The 22,325-nt window shown below is 29.4% G+C and overlaps 3 protein-coding genes across 4 annotated transcripts; all 3 read left to right on the top strand.

Annotated features, from left to right (window-relative positions):
- The first annotated feature begins 2,207 nt into the window (after positions 1–2,207).
- LOC110605934 lies at positions 2,208–6,808 on the top strand. 2 transcript variants are annotated; one of them, XM_021744622.2, is made up of 7 exons: positions 2,208–2,942; positions 3,093–3,161; positions 4,152–4,271; positions 4,351–4,425; positions 4,917–5,057; positions 6,061–6,202; positions 6,287–6,808. In XM_021744622.2, exons 1-7 carry the CDS (start codon positions 2,715–2,717, stop codon positions 6,445–6,447), a joined length of 936 nt encoding a protein of 311 aa, XP_021600314.1. In that variant the 5' UTR covers positions 2,208–2,714; the 3' UTR covers positions 6,448–6,808. The 2 variants fall into 2 exon arrangements, with proteins under 2 accessions (XP_021600314.1, XP_021600315.1); XM_021744623.2 differs by having other exon boundaries at positions 2,211–2,942; positions 4,923–5,057.
- A 1,572-nt stretch (positions 6,809–8,380) lies between these two features.
- LOC110605999 (probable serine/threonine-protein kinase PIX13) lies at positions 8,381–11,735 on the top strand. Its single transcript, XM_021744704.2, has 6 exons — positions 8,381–8,606; positions 8,696–9,075; positions 10,303–10,438; positions 10,567–10,700; positions 10,933–11,056; positions 11,226–11,735. The coding sequence occupies exons 1-6, from the start codon at positions 8,528–8,530 to the stop codon at positions 11,552–11,554; spliced, it is 1,182 nt and encodes a 393-aa protein (XP_021600396.1). The 5' UTR covers positions 8,381–8,527; the 3' UTR covers positions 11,555–11,735.
- A 3,708-nt stretch (positions 11,736–15,443) lies between these two features.
- LOC110606645 (putative disease resistance protein At1g50180) lies at positions 15,444–19,004 on the top strand. Its single transcript, XM_021745549.2, has 2 exons — positions 15,444–16,646; positions 17,117–19,004. The coding sequence occupies exons 1-2, from the start codon at positions 15,593–15,595 to the stop codon at positions 18,856–18,858; spliced, it is 2,796 nt and encodes a 931-aa protein (XP_021601241.1). The 5' UTR covers positions 15,444–15,592; the 3' UTR covers positions 18,859–19,004.
- Positions 19,005–22,325: the final 3,321 nt, after the last annotated feature.

Here is a 22,325-nt window from a genome sequence, read left to right as displayed (position 1 = left end):
TGATGGACTATTAATTATTAATTAATTGAAATCAAATAAAACACTAAGTCCATCAAAATTAAGTTATTCAACAAAAACCTTAGTAATAATGTTTGAAAATTACAACTACATCCCCTGAAAATTTGAAACAGTGAGTTAGGGGTCCCAATTCCCCACTTGACCTCTAGCTAGGTTTGTCTCTATACCCATATTTTTATAAGGTTGAATTACTAACAGACTCCTTGATTTTTAAAAAATTTATTAATTTATTTTTATTTTAAAGTTATTTAATTAAAATAATATTAAATTTTATAAAATTAAATTCTTTTATCTTAATTTCTGTCAAAAAAATAATTAATTGTCCTAAATATTTATATGATTTAGTCTTTGTAATATTATTTCTATGTATTATTTAATTCTTATTAGTTTTAAAAATGTATACTATTTAGTTTTTCTAATTAAAATTAAAATAAGTTTACTATGACTTATTCAACAGAAAAATTATACAGTTTAATTTAACATAGGCATTTCAATTAAATAATTTTAAAATAGAAATTAATTAATATTTTTTTTAAAAAAAAAACTCCACAATCAATAATAATTCTCATTTTTTATAATAGAAATAATCATTTCTTTATTTAATTTAAAATAAATAACAATTTTTATTTGCATCTTTATACAATACTTATTTGGCTAAATGCATAATTATACTACAATACCATTTGGAATTGATTATATTAAATCTTTAAATTTATAAAAATTATAATAATTAAATAAAAATCGTTTATTTTATTCAAAAATAAGAAATAATCTCACTTCTAAATTTTAGAAAGCTATGCTTTATATTTTTTATAAAGTTATAAAGTATTCCTAATAAAATAACATAGTTTTGTATCTTATTAAAATTTAAATTAGAATCACTAAAATTTAGAATAGCAAGGAATTTTCCCTATGTTTAGATCTTTAATTATGTAAGGTAATTTGTAAAAGAAAGGAAATTTGACTTATTTTATTTTTTTTATTAACGAGAGAAAATAAATAGAAAAGAAAAAAAAGGAATGAATAGAAAATAAAAGAAAGAAAATTTGACTTATTTTATTTTTTCCAAAGATAAGATTCATTGAATGAAGTCCAAACGATACACAACAAGCAAAATGAGATAATAAAAAATAGAAAAGATTGATAAGTAAAAAAAAAAAAAAATTAAAAACAAGTTCATTGAATATCCAAGCTCTAAAACAAAAATCTCCTAAAACACCAAAAAGCCAATAAATACAATTAGGGTCTAAAACATATTAAACCTGATGCGCAGACAGCCATTGTCAATCATCATTGATCGGTCACCCAAAAGACCTCAATCAGAGCATGCAACCTGAATAATATATACATAAAAGTAAAATGATGCAAAGTCTATAAACTCCAATGGGAGCACCCTAGACAAGAAAATAAATTTCAGAAAAGTTCTAAAAAGCATACCAGCCGTAGAATAGTTAGATCTGAGTCAAGAAAATATTGGATGGCAAACGTAACTCCTGAAAAACTTCAAACTCTTGAGAAACTGAGAACAGAGAATAGACAGTACCATAAATATAATGATTGCAACCGGCGAAAAAAACTAAAAGTCTCCACCTGCACACACAAGCACATAGCCAAATACAAATATAGCAAAGAAGATAAAAATTGATTCAATAAAGATACATCAGCATTTGGAGAACTCAATGAAGTACAAAAAATTAGATCTGTCCCTTCTCTAACCGGTTGAAGGAGAGTATCTCCGATAAAACTCTTATGTTATATGTAAACTCTTTAAAGACTATTTTATGTTGTCCCATTCATAAATGAAACGAATCTACTGGTCCATTATAAAACTCCTCATAAAATAAGCATTCGATTTGTAAATAAAAAACTCAAAAATCTATTTATAACTCTCTTCGAGAAGAAAAAAGAAAAATCTATATCGAAAAAGTATAAGAGAGTCGTTTACGGATAATTTAAAAGGGTTAAATCCTCAGAGAAGATAAAAAAGAGTGAAAGAGAAAAAAAAATTATTTATGAAAAGAAATAATTTATGTTGTTTGAATAAATAATTAGTTTAATGGAAAAATCAAATTTTTTCCTTAAAAAGGGAAAAAATGTATTTAGGTGTTTTACACCTATTTCCCATACATTTCCCATCAATTTAGTTATTTTGAAGCATTTGTAGCAAATTGGAAAATGCAATTTCCCCTCTTTTCATTTCCTTTCTCTTCATTTCTCCTCTTTAATCACATCAAGGAATTTTCTTTTTCCTTTTCTCTCCATTTCCCACGAACCAAATAAAGCATTATAATTTTGTTTCAATCGTTTTATAACAGCAGGCCAGGAGTACGCTTAGGATTTCCCTCGTAGAATATCGGCGTGGCAGTGGATCAATAGCTGAATGAGAAGTGTAGGGTCCAAAATGCCACCCAGGGCCTAACCGCTCTGCCTGTGTTAGGACAGAATCCCCATTCGCCAACAGTGCAGCACCTGCTTCACTGCCCACCGCCGAATTTTATCCAAATACCCGCGCTAAAGAGAGTGCCTATTGCGAGGAAGGAACAAATCCAGTGACCGTTAAAAACCTGTACTCCCACAGCCATGGCTATGGCTTTCACTCCCATTTAACTTCTCTCTCTTACCTTCTTCTTCTTCTCCTCTTCTTCGCATCAGAAGAAAAGTTCTTTTTCTTTCCCATTCTGTTTATCTTCTTTTCGATGAGTAGCGGAGCAATCCTCAGCCTTTCAACTAGTGCTGCTGTTTCTAGCAGAATCCGATTCCATAATCCCAAATTCTACACCCGAATTCAATACCCGTTATCCTACTCCTCCTTTTTTCAGGTGAATTTTGGTGGGAATAATCGGCTTAGCAGTATCAGACGGCTCCATTTGTCTCCAAATGCTACCTCTCTCGAGCTTCCTCTTCTTCCTTTTAACATGGGCGAGGTCTGCTTTTCAGTTTTATTCTCTTTATAAAATTTCCAAGAATTATTACTTCCCCTTTTTCTCTCTATTTTTGTGCTTGTTGAAGCACATAATCGTTCTTGGATTAGCTAGGTTGATTATCTAAGTTTTGTTTCACTTGCATATTGACAGGTTTTGGTTCCATCAGAGAGCAAGGTTCTGCATTTATACGAAGCTAGATATCTTGCTCTGCTAGAGGAGGTACTATTTTGTTTTATACCTTGTGTGTGTTTGTGGGAAGAATTTTTGCAAACCTTTGACCCTTTTCTTAGACATATATATTTCACGTTGAAGCTGTCATGAAATATTGTCTTGCTTCATTGTTTTAACTTACTTCCTTATTTTGGGTATTATAGAATGATAAGAATTTTAGAAAAAACTCCTGATTTTTCTCCTTCAGCTGACATGCATTGGTTGTTATTCCTCTATTTATGTTTTGTTAGGTTTCTCACACTAAGTTTGGCTATAATTGGAAAGAAATTAAAACATATAATTTTTCATCAAAACAAAGATGGCTTTGGACCAAACCAAATTTCTAAAACTAATTCGGTTCATTCTTATTTCAGTTTGAACCAAATATTACTCACTATCTTTTGTTTGAAGAATTTCAATGAATACCTAACATAAATGACTGTACAATCACCCGATAATATAATAAAAGATATTTATTTTGATAGACTTGGAGATGGTTAATTTGCATAGTTTTTGTCTTTACTTGGCTGATAGCTCAATGGAAATTAACCTAAAAGACCTGCTTAGCAGAAAAGATATATATGTTCGGTAACTGGTTTTGAAATCCTTTTGGAGAAGAATAATGAGAGAGAAAAAAAGAAGGCAAGCAATAAAAAGGTAGATATTAGTAATGGGTAAAAAAAAAAATCCTTTCACCCTGAAACCTTTTTCTTAAAATTCTGTTTGGGAGCATATGAATAACGATGTATTTGATTGGCGAGAAACTCATTTTCTTGTCCTCGTGTACATTATTGTCTATGTGTTGTGAGTCCTAATTCCCTTGTTCACGTTATACTTTAATTTTCAACTCATTATGTCTGAAACTCATAGTTTTTTGAGGATTGGAGTATATATATACATATAGCCATTACTCGTGTAAGAATTTTTAATTGCTTCACAAATAGTCTAGTAAGCAAAATCTAACTTGAATGCAGTTTATCTCATAATCTGCTATTGCAGTCTCTATTAAGAAGGAAGAAGATATTTGTGCATTTTGTGTTGGATCCCATCCTCATTAGCAGCTCAGGAACTGAAGCATCATTTGCAGCTAGACATGGCTGTTTGGTTTTTATAGAAAATGTAAGATTCTTGAAGTTTTAAGGTCAAACTTAAATTTAGCTATACTTCTTCAAACTAAGTTTATTTTAGTTCTCTGCAGGTTGAGCGTTTAGATGTTGGAGCATCAGTCTCCATAAGGGGAATTGGTCGTGTCAAGATTGTGAAATTTTTGCAGGTGGGTAAACTCTGACTGACTACTAATAGTGTGCTATTAAATTGGCATAATGATGCTGTTGGAAACTAAATTAATGCTTTTTACAAGAACAAAAGCTTGATTTAGTTTTTAACAAAGAGTTGCATGTCTTTTAAAGACAAATCATGCCATTATTAGGAACAAAAGCTCTTTAATTTTTCTAACCTTGTATCTCTTGATTTTTATTTTTTCACTTTGAGAAGGATTACCAGGTAGGTATCTAGCATGCAGTCATGCAAAAAAGCTGGCTAGAATATTGAATGCTAATGAGATTGAGGAGCCAATTATTAGATGTGGAATGCATATTGTTAGATAAATTTTTCTCTTCAATTTATATCGGCATTACCAATTTTTGTTCTCTATTTTTCCCTTTACAAGCTCTTCTGTCACCATTTATACCATATACCATTTAAAAATGTATATCTTGCTATGTTCTAGTCAGCTTCTACTGATCACTTGTTTGTAAATTCAAGTTGCAGTCAAATCCTTACTTGATAGGTGAAATCGTGCCAGTAAAGGATTGGGTTCCTGATGATGCAAGTAAAATAGACTCCAAACTTATGTCAGTAAAAGAGGCTCTTTACAGTTTAAATAGCTTGGAAATTAAATTAAAGGTAATTTCTCTTTTTTTCTCTGTGTTTGTCATGTGTTGAGTGCATGAGGGCATCCACTTTTACTTGGTACATTGTGTGACAGCTTGTCTACAGTTGCACACATAATTATTTTCCATTAATGATTTTAAGTTGTTTGAATGAAACTGTTATTTAGTTAATTATAATTTATATCTGTGAAATGGAGATTAAATTTATGGAAGTGTTTGAGAGCTCATTAGGGATAGATTAATTACATGCTTTTATAGGTATTTTCAAGGTCTCAATAGTTTCCTGTTGTTTTTTTTTTTTTTTTTTAAAAGAAAAAAAAAAGCTACACATAAACATATGTGATATTGTTTGCTGTGCTCCCATACTACTTTTGGATGGCAAAATGTGATAGATGAGGAGAAACTCTTGAAAACATTACCCACACACTTCACATTCAAATTAGAATACTAATGCAGAAAGAGTAAACAATTCCATAAGGTATTTTACCATACTTGGCAGTGTGCCTATATGCATGGGAGTAACTTGTGATTTTTCACTATGAGAGAGAATAGTATAAGAACTCTAAAATAGAGTTTTCCTTTTGTGTGTAGAAATAGGACACACTTGTAACTACAAAATTATCTGAACGGTATTTACAGTACCTTGTGAAACCCCCTCTCTTTGTATTAGGAGTTTTTACTTTGGTGTGCCTTTTCTTAAACGTGAGCCACACTCTCAACAGCAATAGCATGTGCAGTTTCCAGCTTCTTTGGTAGAAAAAGAATGTATTCCATCAATTATTGATGGTTAATTCAGGGGCGTTTAAAGGGAAAATTGTGTAATTGGTATAATCTAGTTGGTTAATTCAGAGGCGTTTAAGGTCAAGTATGAATTGTTTTTCTTCTTTTTCTTCTTCTTCTTCTTCTTCCTGCTCGTATTATCAATAGAAATGATGCCTTGTGATTCACCAGTATCATGTCACACTGCAATTTTTTAGCGTACAGGAATCATCTGCTAATTTATCTCATGTTAATAGGCTCCCAAAGAAGCATTGTTGCAGACTCGCATTGCAAACTCTTTAACATGGGCTGAAAAGGAACCATCCCTAGAATGTGATAAAGCTTTCATTCCATCTCTGGCTGAGCGCATATCATTCACAGCTTTACAACCTATTTCAGGCAAATTTTTTTTCTTTTACCCCGTATATGATCCGAACTTGGCAGCCTGAACTGAATCTGATCTGGATGTTGTGCTGTTGACAGGATCTACTCAATCAGAAATGTTCAAGTTGCAGCAACTGAAGCTAAGAGCAATGGATGTGAAAGAGACACTACAAAGGCTAGATGATTCCTTAGAATTAGTAAAAGAGAACATCTCCATTGTTGCAGCAAAGCTTGCTATCCAATCACTAGATGTGCAGTAAGTATGGAAATTAACAGCTGAAGTCTTCTGGTGTAGAGAGAGAGAGAAAGAGATCTTTATGCTTAATCCCCATGGTCACCAGGCTGAGGAGGCCGGCCTTATTCAGTGGGGAGTGGAGCCTCCAGTTGAGGACTGCTGAGAAGTAGGGGAAGATCCAACGTTGAAAGAAAAGCTATAACTTGTTACTATGTAACCTTTTCGTTTTCACTTTGAAGTACAGGCCTGTGAAAAACTTGTTTAGATCCTGTTCATAAGTCCAAGAACACAATAATATTTTATACATTTTGACAATGTAGAAACTCTATATGTTAATTTATTAATATTTTTTATTTTAAAATCAAAATTAAATAATTAAAAATAAATAATCTTATTGAAAAATCTTCTCATATTATTACGAATAGTTTGAAATTTTTATTTTATTATTTTGACATTCTTATACTAAACTACATTATTTTTTATGATTTTAAATTAAAAATATAACTAACTTAATTAAAAAATATTTTGTTATATTTTGGCATACTTCAATTAAAATATTTTGGCATTCTTATGATTTTTAATTGAAGTACTTATTAAAAAAAAAAAAAGTTTTCTCCATAAAAACTCTACCAGCAACGTCAAACTGCGCCATCCTGAGTCGCTTCTTCGGCCTTTGGGTTGGTTCATGCAGGGGTGGATCCAGTGTGGGGGCCTTTTGAATATAATATTTAAAAAAAATAAATATCACATTTTTTTAATCTGAAAAATATAGATATGTGCCTAAAAATCATTGTTCCAAATGCTTAATATTAAGGAAATTGGAAAATAAATACTTAACATTTAGGTTGTAATTTCAAAATAAGTTCATTTTTTTTTAATTTTTACTCAAAATTTAAATAAATTTAATTTAATTTTTTAGTCAATTAAATATTTATAATTTTATGAGCTTTAGTAGCTTACCTTTGTTTTTTAAAATTAAATTGAATTAAATAAATTAAAATTAAAATTTTAGTAATTATAAAAATCAATCTAAATCAATTTTAAATAGAAACTGAATCAAATCAAATTAGTCTAATTCAGTTCGATTTAATCAATTAGACTTTTTAATATTTTTAGATCTTATTTTTAGTATTTTAAAATTTAATTAAAATATTTTAATTTTAATTATATCATAATCTCTCAATATTATTAAAAATAATATATCATTATTATTAATCGAATTAATTTAATTTTTTAAAAATTTTTTTAATTAAAATCAAATCAAATTAAAATAATTAAAATTTTTAAAATTAAAAATTAAAATAAAAAAAAAATAAATTAAAATTTTAAATTAATTCAGTTCAATTAAAATTTTTATTTAAATCAAATAATACCAGCAACGGAGAAGTAAGAGATTCCTGCTGCTGAGATTTTTATTGTTCTGAGTTAGATAATTATACAAAAATATATTCAAAAGTGATTATTCATATACTTAGACTTAGTAAATATATTCAAATAAATTTAAGAGATTTTTTTTTAATTTTGAAAAAAATATTATTTATTCATTATCTTTTATATTGATAATTGAGATATTTATTAAATATGCGCTGAATTCTGAATTGAATCGCTGCCGTTATACTTTTCAATTTGTTAATATTATTTTGTAAAATAATTTTACTATTATTAAATTATGATTTTCAATATTATATTTTCTAAATATATTAACAGGATATAAAAATTAATATTTTCAAGTGATGAAGATAATTACATAATTTAAATAATTAAAATTGTTGTTTATAATTAATCAATATTATTGTATTTTGATTATATTTACCATGAGATTTTCATTAAAAATTTAAGAGATGAAAATATTTAATCAATATAATAAGTAATGAACTAAATATAAAGTAACTAATAATAAATTTAAATTTATTTATTTCAATTAAAATTATCATGAGAAAATGATTGACGATGAGAGGTTTCAGTCGGTAATGAAATGTCAAACTGCCATAAGTTGACACATACAATTCCAGGGAAGGGATGGAGTGCTGATTCTTCCAACTCAAAATTGACTTCTAATCTCTCCATCTCTCCCCTTCCAATCTGCAAGGATACAGAAGTGATTAATGGGGATTTGCTGGGGCTCACCTGCTGATCTGCCATGCCCACTACCAATATCAACCACCGTCGACCATCTGAATCCTGGTACTTTCATATGTGCACACAACATTGTTGAACAGTTCTATTGCTTTTTTTTTTTTTTTTTGGGTGGGGGGGGGGGGGTGTGGGGGTAGATTCATCTCTTGCTGCTGACTTTAGTGGGCAGACTGTGGCAAGCACCAATTTCACATGGGTATCTCAAGTGAGAACCAGTTTAACAGTTCTTGGGACTAATACTGCCACTGAAAACAGCCAAGCCTCCGATGAAATTGATTTTGAGGCTCTTTCTAATGGGGAAGCCATTGCTGGTGAAAACTTGAGAGCTTTCACTTATGCACAGCTGAAGGTTGCCACCCGCAATTTTAGAAGAGATAAGGTGTTGGGAAGAGGAGGTTTTGGAAAAGTTTATAAAGGAGGGCTCAAGGAGCATGTGCCATCTGAGGGCATAAAGAAATCGTTGGTCGCTATCAAGAAATTGGATACCACGGGCAACCAAGGATTTAAGGAGTGGCTGGTATGTGTTTTTGCTTTGTGTTTAAAATTTAATGCATTTTGTAGGTTCTGATTTTATTTATGGAACTTCTCTACTGTGCTTCTTTTGACATCAGTTCAGGAAAATGAAAATCTCTAGTCCTAAATGGAAATTGTTGATCATAGTTATTGTTAGGGAAGAATGAATTGATGAAATTTAGCTTGAAATTGTTGGTGATCTATGAACTGTTGTTAGCCCTATGCTTTGATCTTGAAGTTTTGTGAGGCTAATGAACAATTGGGTTGTTTTCAATCAGATTCTTATTTGACGATAGATAAGTTACTTCTTGTAAGAGGAATTAGGTAATTTACAGTATAGTCCTTGAAGTTTAGCAAAATCCATAACTTAGTCCCTGCTTTTTTAATAGTAAATAATTTAGTTCCTGAATTTTTATTTTATTAACAAAATAGTCATTTTATTAAATTTACCTTTAGCCAATTGTTAATTGGAGAAGTCAACTATGAAAAAAAAAATTGAAGAAGTCAACTCAAATTAAAGGGGCAAAATTATTATGGATATTTAAATTATAAGGACTAAATTGTTACAAATTATTAAAATTAAAAAGACTAAATCGTTATGAAAAGTGAAATTCGCAGGATTAAATTGTTCTAGTCTAATAGTGAATATCAACAGAATGATTATTTTATTAACATAATGAAATCTCAGGAACTAAATTGTTTATTATTAAAATGAAAAAGACTAAACTGTGGGTTTTGTTAAATCTCAGGAACTATGTTATAAATTACCCCAAATCATTTTATTGGCCTATTGGCATAATATTATCCAAAGATTTCTTTGATTAACTTATGATCCATTTGATCATTTTGTTAAAGAACTACCAGTTCCTCATGTATCCTGTCTTCCTTCCCCCTCTTTCCTCATGAAATTTATGTTTTCTCCTTCTAATTGTATATAATTGGAAGACAAGTTCATAACTAATAACTCATAATTCTGCATTTTCACATGGTAATAGAATAAGAATCATGGAAATCAAACTTACCAAGAGATTGTTTACTGTGACAAAATTTAAAGGAGACATCTAATTTTCAGATTATCTGGAATTATGAAGTGTGTTCCTCTTATAAGATGATTTATTATGTTGATATTTTTCTTGCCTAGCTAGTTGAGAATTCTACTTAAGATTATAGTGTTGCAGCACAATGATCTCTGTGAGTATTATATGCTTATGCTTTGTCCATTTTAATACAGACAGAGATACGAATTTTGGGAAGACTTTCTCACCCTAACCTTGTGAAGTTGTTGGGATACTGTATGGAGAATGAAAACTTCCTTCTTGTGTATGACTTCATGCAAAATGGCAGCTTAAATTACCATCTATTCGGAAGTAAGAGTTGAGAAACTTTGTTTAACACTCCTCCAAATAGAATAATAGTTTCCTACAATTGCATGTTTGTCTGTTTCGGGTAAACATTCAACTTGTTCTTTGTATGCTATTTGTGTCTACTTGTGCAGAAGGCTTAGTTCGGCCACTTCCATGGGACATAAGGTTTAAGATTGCTTTAGGAACAGCTCGAGGACTAGCTTACATGCACACACATGTTATACTTCACAGAGATCTCAAATCTTCAAATATACTTCTTGATAAGGTAAAGATCTGTATATTTTAGATCTCCAACCAGAGAGAATTGTATTAATACATGATGTTGGTTGATGAGGATGTGCCTTATCATCCTGTCTTTCTCGTTTTTCCAATTCATCTCATTGTGATTGTGAGAAGGAAGGCTAAATCATTAAAAAACATGTATAAAACTGCTTTTTTCCAAAAAATTTCACACCAGGATTCGTAAAACTTATATTTCTTCTAACATTTGATTTCAGTTTTATAATGCAAAAATTTCAGACTTTGGCTTGGCATTTTTGGGTCCTTCTGCTGGTTCTTCACACGTCGAAACAACTCTAGCGGGCACATATGGTTATGCTGCTCCAGAGTACATTGCCACAGGTAATTTTTTTCTTTTGATCTTTTGGAACTTAAAGGACTCCACTGTCAAATGATAATCTGCATAAAACTTCTGAGTGTGACCTTCGTTAACCGAAATTACTTGAAACTGCTCGACATAGATCTGCTTTTAAGCTTTGCCATGACAGTGATGTTTTTGCTGATTGAATAGGGCATTTGTATGTAAAGAGTGATGTCTATGGCTTCGGAGTTGTTGTGGTTGAGATGCTAACAGGATTACGTGCAGTTGACAGAAGACGGCCGAAAGAGCAACAGGTACTTGTGGATTGGGTGAAACCTTATCTATTAAGCAAAAGGAAGCTCAAACAAGTAATGGACTCCAGACTAGAGGGAAAATATCCCTACAAGGAAGTCTCACAGATAGCTCAGCTTGCTGTTAGGTGTCTTCATCTTGAACCTAAGTTACGACCATCTGTGAAAGAAATTGTTGAGACATTGGAACATATTGAAGCGTGCCATCATAAAACGAAGAGAGCGTAAATATTAATTATGTTCATCGTGTTGCCGCAAGACTTACATTTGCTCGTAAACGGAAGTAGGATGTTCGAGCCGTATGTACAAGCGCTTGGCTGAACAGGGCAACTCTCCCATGAATGCCATTGTCAATGAAAGTTCTTCACATGGGGTGCTATTTTTATAATATAAGAGAATTTATTAGTTATTCTCTTAATTTTAAAAAATTATATTAAAATATTTTTAAAAAATTTTAAAAAATCTTCCGTTAATTTTAGCTGATAAGTATTATAAAAATAAAAATTATTATTTAATTTTTAGTATATGACAAAATTATTAATTAATATATTAATTTTTAAAAATATTTTAAAACGTGCATGAAATTTTAAATAATTTTACTAATTAATCTATTGATTTTAAAAAATATATTAAAGTATTTTTAAAATTTTAAAAAATTTATTAATTAATTATTTTATCAATTTTTATAATTAAATATTATAAAAAAATTTTAAATATTATCGATATGAAAAATTAATATTAATAAATATTTTTATAAAATTAAAAGAGCAATTAATAAATTTTTATAAATTAAATAATAAAATATTTAATAATTAAAATTAATGAAATAATTAATTAATATAATTTTAATATTTTAAAAATATTTTAATATATTTTTTAAAATAAAAAAATTAATAAATTTTTTCATATTATTAATAATTTTTCAAAAAAATAAACAACTAATTAATAAATTGTTTATATTATATAAATTAAATAATAAAATATTTAACAATTGAATCTAATAAAATGATTAATTAATATATTTTTTAAAATTTAAAGATTTTAATTAATTTTTTAAAATTAAAAAATTAATTAAATTTTTTTTATATTATAAAAATTAAATAATAAATTTTTTTATAATAATAAAATAAAAATAAATTTTATAAATTAATTAAATAAATATATATTTAAAAATATGAATTTAATTAATGAAATAAAATTTTAAACTTTTTAATGATAATTTAATAAAAATTATAAAAAAATAATAGTTTGCTAAAATATATAATAAAAAAATTAATATTTGTAATTTATAATTTTAATTTTTTAATTTCAAAAATTAAAAATATAATACTATCAAATGAATAAATTTTATATTTTTTTTATAAAAAAAAAAAAAACAAGAAACTGCGAAGAAGAGGAACGCAACCTAAATAATTAGTTTCGGATTATCATAGCCTCTTAATATCTACTGTGCTCCAGCTGTGAAGTTTTGATTTGACAAAGGATGTTGAATTTGTTTTTTTTTTTTTTGAAAGAGTGCTGAATTTAAACTTTCTTTCTCGTTTAAGCCCCTATACCTGAGTTATTAATTATAGGGTTGTTTTGTTGGTATAAATTAATTTAGAATTTTAAAAAATTATTCTTTCGTTCTAAAAGAAATATTACTTTTTACAAACTAAAACTTTCAAAAAAATAAAAAATTTTAACCAAATAAGATATTAATATGAAATTTCAGAGGCTTTTCCTCGTCTTCTTCTGCTTATTGTGATAGTAATTACCGAGAAAGAGTCCCCATTTTTCCACAACATGTTTCTCTAAACAGCTCATTTGTGTGGATTTGTTTATTCTCGGTTAAATATTTAATTCAGTCTTGTATTTATTAAAGATATTCAATTTTGTATATTTTATTTTTTATTTAAATTAATTCAAAAGTTTCAGTTTAAATTTAATTAGCTCAAAGATTAAAATTTTCTCAACTAAAACTTTCGATTGCTTGATCTAGAACAAGAATTAAAATGTTTTATTTTCTTGATATTTTAGATAATTTTATTTCTTCATTTACTTAAAAAATTATGAAAATTTAATTTTTTGGATATTTTATTATATTAAGTTTAAATTGAAATTTGTAGCTCATTAAAAAAATGCTATTGGACCAAAAAATTTAATATTTCACATTTTTTTTAATAATAAATTTAATATTTTCAATTAGTTGTTATTATAACCGGACCAAAATCAATCTAACTTTAGCCCACTTGACTTAATAGGTGTGAATTTTTTTTTCATAATTAAAACTAATGCCACATCACTAAAAAAAATTAATTAAATGAGATAATTATTTTTTAATAATAAAAATAATATATAAAATTAAATTACGTAATAAATGGATAATTTTAAAGAAAAATTACATATTGAAGTTAAAATTTTAAAGGTGAAAAATAAATTTTTTGAATAAAAAATAAAGAATGAGAGAAACAAAATAAAATAAATAAATAAAATTAAATAAATTAAATAATATTAAAGGCGGATAAAGATTTATTTGATAAAAAATTAAAGAATTTAATTTTATAAACAATAAAATATTTTAATTGAATAATTTTGGAGTAAACATTAACTAATAATTTTTTTAAATATGTAAAATTTAATAGTAATTTCTGTTATATATAAAACAACATAAATATCCCAATATAATTTAAAATTTGTCAGGAAGCCCATGCCCCCTTGGCATCGGAGGCCTCCTATTTAAGGGTCCAAGCATGAGGCAAACGAAGGATGAAATAATATATATATATATTTGAAATCCTAACCCGAACTTAAGAAACTTGTTCCGATTGAAGATCTGAGTTCTAAATAGTTAGGGCCACATCTCATTTAAGTACTATGACATAAACTACATGAAATAAAAGGACACTCTGAATATACATCCAAGAAAATGAATCAACACATACTAGAGTATCGGTGGAGGTCATAAAAGAAAATTTCAACCATTGGTTGTTCTAAAATACAAAAAAACAAAACACTATAACACAAATTCAGCATGTTATATTCAGCAACACTGAGAGGAGCCATTGTTGAGAAATAAGTATTCAATTTTCAGATCGAGACGACTACTACACCTACCATTAAGAGAAACAACATGCAACTCATTAAAAGGTAGGAGAAGAGGCGAAAAGCAACATGCAACTCATTAGGAAGTAGGAGAAGAGACAAACAACAACAAGCTCTTAACAAATAGATTTAGACCAAAAGCGGAAAGGAGCCAATAAAAAAAAATAAAGAGCTTATTTTTGGATCAGAGCGACTACTTCACTCAGAAACAGTGAAAGTAATATATAATCCAATATAAAAATTAAGCCACCACTTTGCTTTCCACTCACAGGACTAAGATCATTGGAATGCCATGAGTTGATAGCCAACAACATGACAAGAAGAAAAAAAAAACAAATAACACAAGAGAAAAAAAAGCAGTCCAATTAAAAACTCTCCATTTTACGTATGCTGAAACATAACAGATATTTACATCCATCCAATTGTAGAGAAGCAAACCCGACTTCTCTATTCGAAAGGGTAAAGAAGTTTTTGAGAGGCACAAATAATAGCAAGTTCCAAAAGAGAAGGCTAAATTTCAAAGAAAAAAAAAAAGATTCTCTTTCTACTAACGGATAAGAAGAGAAAATCCTTCTCCATATAATAGAGTAGTAGATTTTTGAATGTGAACTAAGATGCAGCTATTGCCATGGTTTTTGATTTAATGCAAAAAGAATACTTGTTAAATCAAGTGTACTGATTTTAAATTGATTAAAATTAATTTAGTAGGTTAATTATAATTACAACTAATTAAAAATTAAAATTTTTATTATATAGATTTAGAAAGTCAAAATATGACAAAGTATTTGATTTTTCAATTCAAATAGATAAAAAAAAAAAAAAAAACTGATGTGCTCCCATGAATAATCCATCCGTTGAATTTTATTATTACTTTTGAAAAGCCAATTTATTGAAAATTATCTGTTACTTAAAAAAAAAAATTAATTATTTAACTAATTAATTATTTTCTTAATCAATATCAAACGGCCATTTATCTTCTGATGCGCACTACTACGCGAATTGTGGGGCTCATGCTCAGTATACCTTTTGACTTTCTAATGTGGAAGCTTCCTTCCCAATTCTTCATTTGCTGATTGTAAGTACAGCTCTGATCTCACCTACCATTCAATTTCTTAATCCGAACAAACTTGAGACCTAGTAATCGAGAAGGTGAGGAGAGGGCTTCTCTGTAACAGAACAGAGATGAATTTGGCAGAATCTGTAGTATCAACAGCGCTGCTAACTCTTTCTGACTTGCTCATTCAGGAAGCAACTTTCCTGGATGGAGTGAAGGAGGAAGTAATTGGCATGCAGCTTGAGCTCCGGCGGATGCAATCTTTTTTGAAAGATGCTGATTCAAGGCAAGATGAAGATGAAACAATTCGCAATTGGGTGTCTGAAATTAGAGAAGCTGCTTATGATGTTGAGGATATCATTGAAGAGTTTGCCCTCAAAGTTGCTTTGAGGAGAAGATCAGGTGTAGTCAATGTCGTGAAGAGGTATGCTACAATTGCTAAGGAATCTGTAGAGCTTCACAGGGTTGGTTCTGAGATTCAGATTATTAAATCCAGGATTTCTGATCTTACGAAAAGTTTGGAGACTTTTCCGATACAACCTAGAGAAAGCTTTGGTTCTTCTCTACCGGGTGGAAGGCAGCAACAGCAGCAACATTTGAGACGGTCTTATTCCCATATTGTGGAAGATGATATAGTTGGGTTGGAGGACGATGTGAAAATTTTGGTCGAACAGTTGGTGTGCAGTGAAAAAACTGTTGTTTCGCTTCATGGAATGGGGGGTCTTGGAAAGACCACTCTTGCTAAGAAGATATACCATAATTCTGAGGTTAGGGATCATTTTGAAGCTTTTGCTTGGGCGTACATATCTCAGCAATGTCAAACGAGGGATATTTGGGAAGGAATCTTGTTTAAGTTAATCAATCCAACTAAAGAGCAGAGGGAGGAAATTTCCAATCTAAGGGATGATGAACTGGCTAGGAAGCTTTATCAAGTTCAACAAGAGAAGAAATGTTTGGTGATCTTGGATGATATTTGGACTGTTGGGACTTGGAATAAACTGCGTCCTGCTTTTCCATGTGGAACTGGGAATTTTCTCAGCAAAATATTGCTCACAACTCGCATCAGGGACGTGGCTTTGTATCCTGATCCAACATGCTTTCTCCATCAACCAAGACATTTAAATGATGAAGAAAGCTGGGAATTGTTTAAGAGGAAGGCATTCCTTGGCATAAATTATCCAGGTAGTTTTCATTTGCATGATCTAGTTTACCACTTTCAGAATTTTTTTTCCCTTTGCTTTTGGATGTTTAGCTTTGAAATCATTTGCTGATTTTCTTATATGAAAGAAAACATTTTGAGGAAAAAGAGGTAGTCCTTGCATTATATAATGATTGCTCAAGTAATCAAAGATGTGAGGAGAACTTCAAGAATTTTAAAAAGTACTAAACGGAGTATATGATCAATTCTAAACTTTCCCGTAGTTATGATAGTCTAATTAGGAGATAAAGAACACATGACTTCATTGTTTTCTGCATTCTTAGTCTAGAGTAGTCTTTAGTTCATCAAGTATATTAATCTGAGTTTCTGGATGATTCAAATATGGGAGCAACATCACTCCACAATTGCTATTAGTAGTCAGATTAATATAAATGCTAGCAAATGTTGTGTTCACTACGATTTCAGTTCTAGATAACCAGCGCGCTTATTGCAGGCTTCATAATTAGAGCAAAAATGGAGGAGCTGGGTAGAGAAATGGTTGGAAAATGTACAGGGTTGCCATTGGCCATTATTGTCCTTGGAGGAGTGCTGGCAAAGAAAACTACTATCTATGGGTGGGACACAGTTCGCAGAAATATTGTTTCACACTTGATGAAAGGGGGAGGCCATGAACAACTCTTTGGAGTATCTGAGGTTTTAGCTTTAAGTTACCATGAATTACCATATCAGTTGAAGCCTTGCTTCCTTCACTTGGCCCATTTCCCTGAAGATTATGAGATACCCACAAAAAAGTTGATCCGGATGTGGGTTGCTGAGGGATTCATATCATGCACTGACAATGAGGAAATGGAGGAAATTATGGAGGATGTAGCTCAATGTTACTTAGATGAGTTGGTGGAGAGGTGTATGGTTCAGGTGGTAGAAAGAGGTTCAACTGGAAGGATTAGAACTTGCCGAATGCATGACCTTATGCGTGACTTATGCTTGTCAAAGGCAAAGCTGGAAAATTTTCTTGAGATTTATCAATTGCGTTCAAAGGATCACTCAGGTTACTCTTCTCCTTCATCCATGGTATGTGAAACAAGGTCAGTTGGTAGGCTTCGAAGGCTTGCAATCTTTGTGGATGGAGACCTTAAAAAATTTATCCCCTCCAGATACAGAAGAAATTCCCACGTTAGGTCTCTTCTGTATTTCCATGAAAAAGCATGTCATGTAGATAAATGGGGTTCAATAAAATCAGTTTTCAACAACTTTAAGTTGCTCAGAATCTTAGATCTTGAAGGAATTCAGAGTCATGATGGGAAGTTACCAAAAGAAATTGGCAAGCTTATTCACTTGAGATTCTTGAGCCTGAGGGATACTGATATAGGTGAACTGCCACTTACAATAGGCAACTTGATGTACTTGCAGACCTTAGATATTTTGACTTGGAATTCAACTGTGCAAATACCGAATGTGATATGGAAGATGCAAAAGTTGAGACATTTATATCTTCCTGAATCATGTGGTGATGATTCAGATAAATGGCAGTTGGCTACATTGTGCAACCTGCAGACACTAGTGAACTTTCCTGCAGAAAAATGTTACATAAAAGATCTACTGAGTCTGACCAATCTCAAGAAACTAGTAATAGATGATCCGAAATTTGGGTTAATCTTTAAATCTCGTGGTGCTACATTTAACCGCTTGGAGAGTTTGTCCTTTGTCAGTAATGAAGATTCAACTGCAATTCAAGTCATAACACAATGTCCTAATCTTTATAAGCTGCATGTAGAAGGGCAGATAGAGAAGCTACCAGAGTGCCATCAGTTTTCCTCAAACCTTGCCAAATTAAACCTGCAGGGATCCAAACTCATGGAAGATCCAATGGTGACATTGGAAAAGTTGCCAAACTTGAGAATCCTCCGTTTACAAATGGATTCATTTCTTGGGACTGCAATGGTTTGCTCTGACAAAGGTTTTCCTCAACTGAAGTGTCTGTTCCTATGTGACTTGCCCAACTTAGAAGACTGGAAGGTGGAAGAAGGGGCCATGCTCAATCTCTGCCATCTACTGATTTCCAATTGCACAACTATGAAGATGGTTCCTGATGGGTTAAGGTTCTTAACTTCCCTTCAGAAATTGGAGATACGATCAATGCTTAAAGCATTCAAAACCAGGCTTGAAGTTGGAGGAGAGGATTACTACAAAATCCAACACGTGACTTCTGCAGTGTTTCGGTATTGTGATTACTAGACTATGAAATTTTCATCATCATTAATAAGGTATTTTTGAGTTTCATTTCCAGAATTCTCTCTTTCTATAAATATTTGTAAAAGTTTTGATATGATAACATTTTTATTTTAATTTTGAAAATTTAACATAAAAGTTTGTACATTTTATATTTGTAGACATTTTTTCTATTAAAATAGAGTATAATTACACCAATGAGTAACTAATAAAAAAATATTAAAAGTTAGGAGTAAAATATAGTTAAAAGATAAATATAATATACATGAAGATTATGACTAATTGATTATTGATGTGATTTTAATTATTTTTATTTATTAATTTCAAATTTAATTTTTTTTTTTTACAAATTTTCTCTCACGTATGTATATTTATTGTATTTAAATTTTTCTATGTTTAATATTACTTCTGTTTTTTACTAATAGTCATTTTAGGAATTATTTTTCTAAATAATTTTTATGATCTAATATTTTATTAAATATTTTCTTTTCTCATCAATAAGTAGAGTATTAATTAATTGGATTTATACTATACAATATAGTCATTTTATTTTTCCTTTTGTTAAAATTTATTATATTTATTGCTTTTCTTAATTTGTATGTAAAAATTTTAAACGACAAATAATAAAAAAATAGAGGGAGTAAAAAAATTAAAATGTCATATATTAATTAGGGATGATAATAAGACTAATAAATTGTATTTATTATGTAGATATTAATTTATTATCACTAAATGTCAAATCTCAATTATGTTTTGTATAGAGCAAGGGTAATATGGGAATTGAATAAGAAAATAGGTAAGGAGGGTGATTTGGGAAGATGGTAAATTGTAGAGGAGCAAGTTGAGTATTTGGCAAATGGCATTAGGAAACAAAATGGAATAATTTTGATTGTTATAACAAAATGATTTCCGGTAACTGCTGACATCATGAGTATGTTTCAGTATCATGATACTTTGGAAATTTCTTGCGGGAAGTTGAGATTGACATTTTATTTTACTTTTTCAAAACTGAAAGGCAAAGTAATAAATTTTTATATACTAATATTGTAAAGAAAAAAATTTTAATTTTTATATTATAAAACATATATTCTATAATATTTTAAAAAATTTATTAAATAATTTTTTATTAATTTTAATCGTTAAATATTTTACTATTTAATTTTTACGGTTAAAAAAAATTTATTGTTTGATTTTTTAATTTTATAAAAAGTTTACTGATTAGTATTTTCATATCGAGCACATTTTAATTTTTTTTTATAATATTTAACAGTTAAAATTAAAAAAAAAATTAATTAATAGACTTCTTAAAATATTAAAAATATTTTTTTTTTATTTTTTAAGTATAAATATGCGCTTTATAAATGTTAAAACCTAATTGATAAAAGCTTAAATAAATAGAGCGCCACTGGAGCAAGAACGAAAAGAAAAGAGGAAACCGCATGCTAAAGTTATTGTTAATTATAAATAATTATTAATTCTAAATTTAAAAATATATTAATTGATCCAATCAAAACATTAAAAAAAACATATAGGAAAAATTCAAAAAAAAGAAAAGAAAAGAAAAATATGAATACTATATAAAGGGAGAGTAACGGCGTTGTCTTTCTCATTCGAATTGAATAGATACATATATATAGATATCGAATTAAGTAGTAAATTTTTTAAATTAAAAATAAATAAAGAAAGAAAAAAAATTAAATAGTGTAATATGCATAAAAAATATATTTTTCTAATAAAAAAATTAATCACTTTAAAAAAAATAACTTTCTTTTTATAATTTTATTAATATTTTTATTTTTAAAATTAAAAATAAACAATAGTAGAAAATAAATTTATTTTCGTAAAAAATATTTTTTAAATATAAATTATTTTTAAAAAATAAACAAGTGCCTAACATTATATTTTAGTTTATGTGAATTGAGTTTCTTTTATATTACTGGAAAAAGAAACTACTATGAGAAATGATTTTATGACCTTGAATTTGATGGGAATTAGGTGTAGTTATTTTCTCTGAAGCCAAAATTGTACAAGTCTTGCTGATGATGGAGGGGAGGGATCACTTAAGTGTTATTAAAGATATTATGGTCATTTCTTAGAGACAAAGAAAGAAACTTAAGTATTGAATTAATGTAACTAAGAATTAAAATATTCAATTTTTAAAATAAAAGAATAAATTGATTAATTATGTTAAATTTCAAAAATTAAAAAGTAATTTTTTTAAAATTATGAATAAAATTTCAGGTAGATAGATATTTGTACACCTATCAGGTTTTCTTTTTTGTCAGATAAAAAAATGGATTTCTTTTTTTTTTTTTTTTTTTTTTCACACCATATACTTCCTTATTTCTGTCTCCCCTTCCGCATAGGGCCGGAGATTCTTCAATTTCTACTTCTACACCGCCACAAGTCCAGGCTCCGCCTCCTCCAGCGCCACAAGTCAATGTCATTGAAGAGGTATGTACATGGGTCTTAATTATTCACGTGAGTTTCTTTTATTTTATTTGCTTTGACCCTTCTAATTGGAACGATGTCGTCTTTTCCTTTGCACTGCGTTCTACCAACTCCACACTTTGGTTCTCCTCTAAGGCAGCAACAGCACCAGCATTAGCATTTTGAGATGGCTGGAAAATGTGAAAATTTTGGTCAAACAGTTGGTGAGCAGCGAAAAAACTGCTGTTTCCTTTCATGGAATGGGAGGCCTTGGGAAAATTTACCATAATTTTGAGGTTAGGAATCATTTTGAAGCTTTTGCTTGGGCTTATATATCTCAGCAATGTAAGCGAGGATGAATTCTCCCAATGGCAGCAACTTCACTGATACAGTCTTCTCCATTGGACTCGGACTTGCCCAGTATCTTTGCTGCCACAATTCTTCCACTAGCAAGCTTTCCTTTGTATACAGAAGCATAGCCTCCCTTACCCAATTTATCTTAGTCATCTATTCTTGATCTCTGAATAAGAGTATATGATAGGCATGAAATTATTATTACTTTGAAGAAATTCCTCAACTACGTCATACATGGATAAATGCCTCAAACGAGTAGAATCAACTGAGTTCTTAAAATTGTGGGAAATCTTATCAAATTAAAATTTTATTTGATTCAAGTAATTGTAAAGAATTAATAAATATAAATAATTAAAGTATAATAAAAATTAAAATATTTTTATGTTATTTTATATAATATTAATTTAAAAAATTTTAAAACCCACCCAACATGCGGTCAAAGGTGGGAACAGTATGCTTTCAAGTCTTTGCCACTAAATTCTTCCATGGAAAACCTTGTTGATCTCATTATCCGAGAAAACAAAGTTGAGGAGCTCAGGAATGGATTTAAGATAAGCTTTACGTAAGTATAACTGTCATTGTTTTTAATTTTATTCTTTTATAATTTCGTCAATTAAAAAATTATTATAGAATCTTTAGATATAAAGAAATTATTTTTAAATTCATCAACCAAGTAAACTGAATTTTTA

Source organism: Manihot esculenta, chromosome 18 (genome assembly GCF_001659605.2).
Source record: "Manihot esculenta cultivar AM560-2 chromosome 18, M.esculenta_v8, whole genome shotgun sequence".
NCBI lineage: Eukaryota > Viridiplantae > Streptophyta > Magnoliopsida > Malpighiales > Euphorbiaceae > Manihot > Manihot esculenta.
The sequence above is the reverse complement of the archived record's forward strand: the minus strand, read 5'-3'. Positions and strand labels throughout refer to the sequence as shown.